Source organism: Pocillopora damicornis, unplaced genomic scaffold (assembly GCF_964200805.1).
Source record: "Pocillopora damicornis unplaced genomic scaffold, jaPocDami1.2 SCAFFOLD_5089, whole genome shotgun sequence".
In the NCBI taxonomy this organism is placed as follows: Eukaryota; Metazoa; Cnidaria; class Anthozoa; order Scleractinia; family Pocilloporidae; genus Pocillopora; species Pocillopora damicornis.
Window position 1 is genome coordinate 1 of NW_028292564.1, and position 1,000 is coordinate 1,000.

General features: G+C 33.8%; 1 protein-coding gene across 1 annotated transcript; it reads right to left on the reverse strand.

The window, feature by feature from the left end:
* Positions 1-392: 392 nt before the first annotated feature.
* Positions 393-880, reverse strand: LOC149033860 (histone H2AX-like). Its single transcript, XM_089194943.1, has one exon. The coding sequence runs from the start codon at positions 849-851 to the stop codon at positions 531-533; it is 321 nt and encodes a 106-aa protein (XP_089051069.1). The 5' UTR covers positions 852-880; the 3' UTR covers positions 393-530.
* Between the last annotated feature and the right edge of the window lie 120 nt (positions 881-1,000).

The following is a 1,000-nucleotide window of genomic DNA, read 5'->3' on the forward strand; positions in this document are numbered from 1 at the left end:
CCCCAAAACCCCAAAACCCCAAAACCCCAAAACCCCTTACAATATATCTAGTTCCGAAATTTGATTTGTTATTTAATACAAAAATTTATGCATACGGTATTAAAATTAAAGAATTAAAGAACCCCCCCCAAAACCCCCCCAAAACCCCAAAACCCCAAAACCCCAAAACCCCAAAAAATATAATAAAGGGATGCTTAATAAAAATTTAAATGAAATAGCTAAGTTTATTTAAAGCATTTATATCACATTTAATATATAATTATAATAGGTAATAAATGCAGAAAAATAAATTATCATGTATATACATTAAAACCAGATCAATAATCAAGATAGTAATTATTACTCACAAGATACAAACAAATGTTAAATTAGAAATAAAATAAAAATTTAACGAGTTTCTTTATTAAGAAAAAATGAATTAATCATTTTATTCAAGTTTGCGCTCAAACTTCCATTGATCCCTCTGCTCCTTTCTCTCCTTTTCCTTTTTTTGGGAGCAATTTGAAGTGGATATTTGGGAGAACACCACCCTATGAGATAGTGGTTGATGCCATCAACTTATTCAATTCGTCATCGTTTCTGATAGCGAGTTGAATGTGTCTTGGGACAATACGCATCTTCTTGTGGTCACGAGCAGCGTTTCCAGCGAGTTCGAGGATCTCAGCTGCTAAGTACTCAAGTACGGCGGCGAGGTAGACTGGTGCTCCAGCAGATGTTCTCTTGGCATATCTGCCTTGCTTCAAGAATCTTGAGATTCTTCCAACTGGGAATTGGAGACCAGCTTTAGCTGATCGAGATACTGATTTTCCAGCGGATGCTTTTCCTCTAACTGATTTTCCTTTTCCGGCCATTTTTATACTTTTCGCGGGATTGATTTTTAAATTTGTTTTTTATTTTTATAATTAAAAAGAAATTAATTTATTTTAAAGTAGTTGGTATCCGTATCTCGCGAAATTAGCCAATCAAATGCTTAGATTTAAAAGTATCCGGATACTTTGTA

Coding starts and splice junctions, on each gene's coding strand:
- LOC149033860 (XM_089194943.1), bottom strand. CDS start 851: ATGGCCGGAAAAGGAAAATCAGTTAGAGGAAAAGCATCCGCTGGAAAA.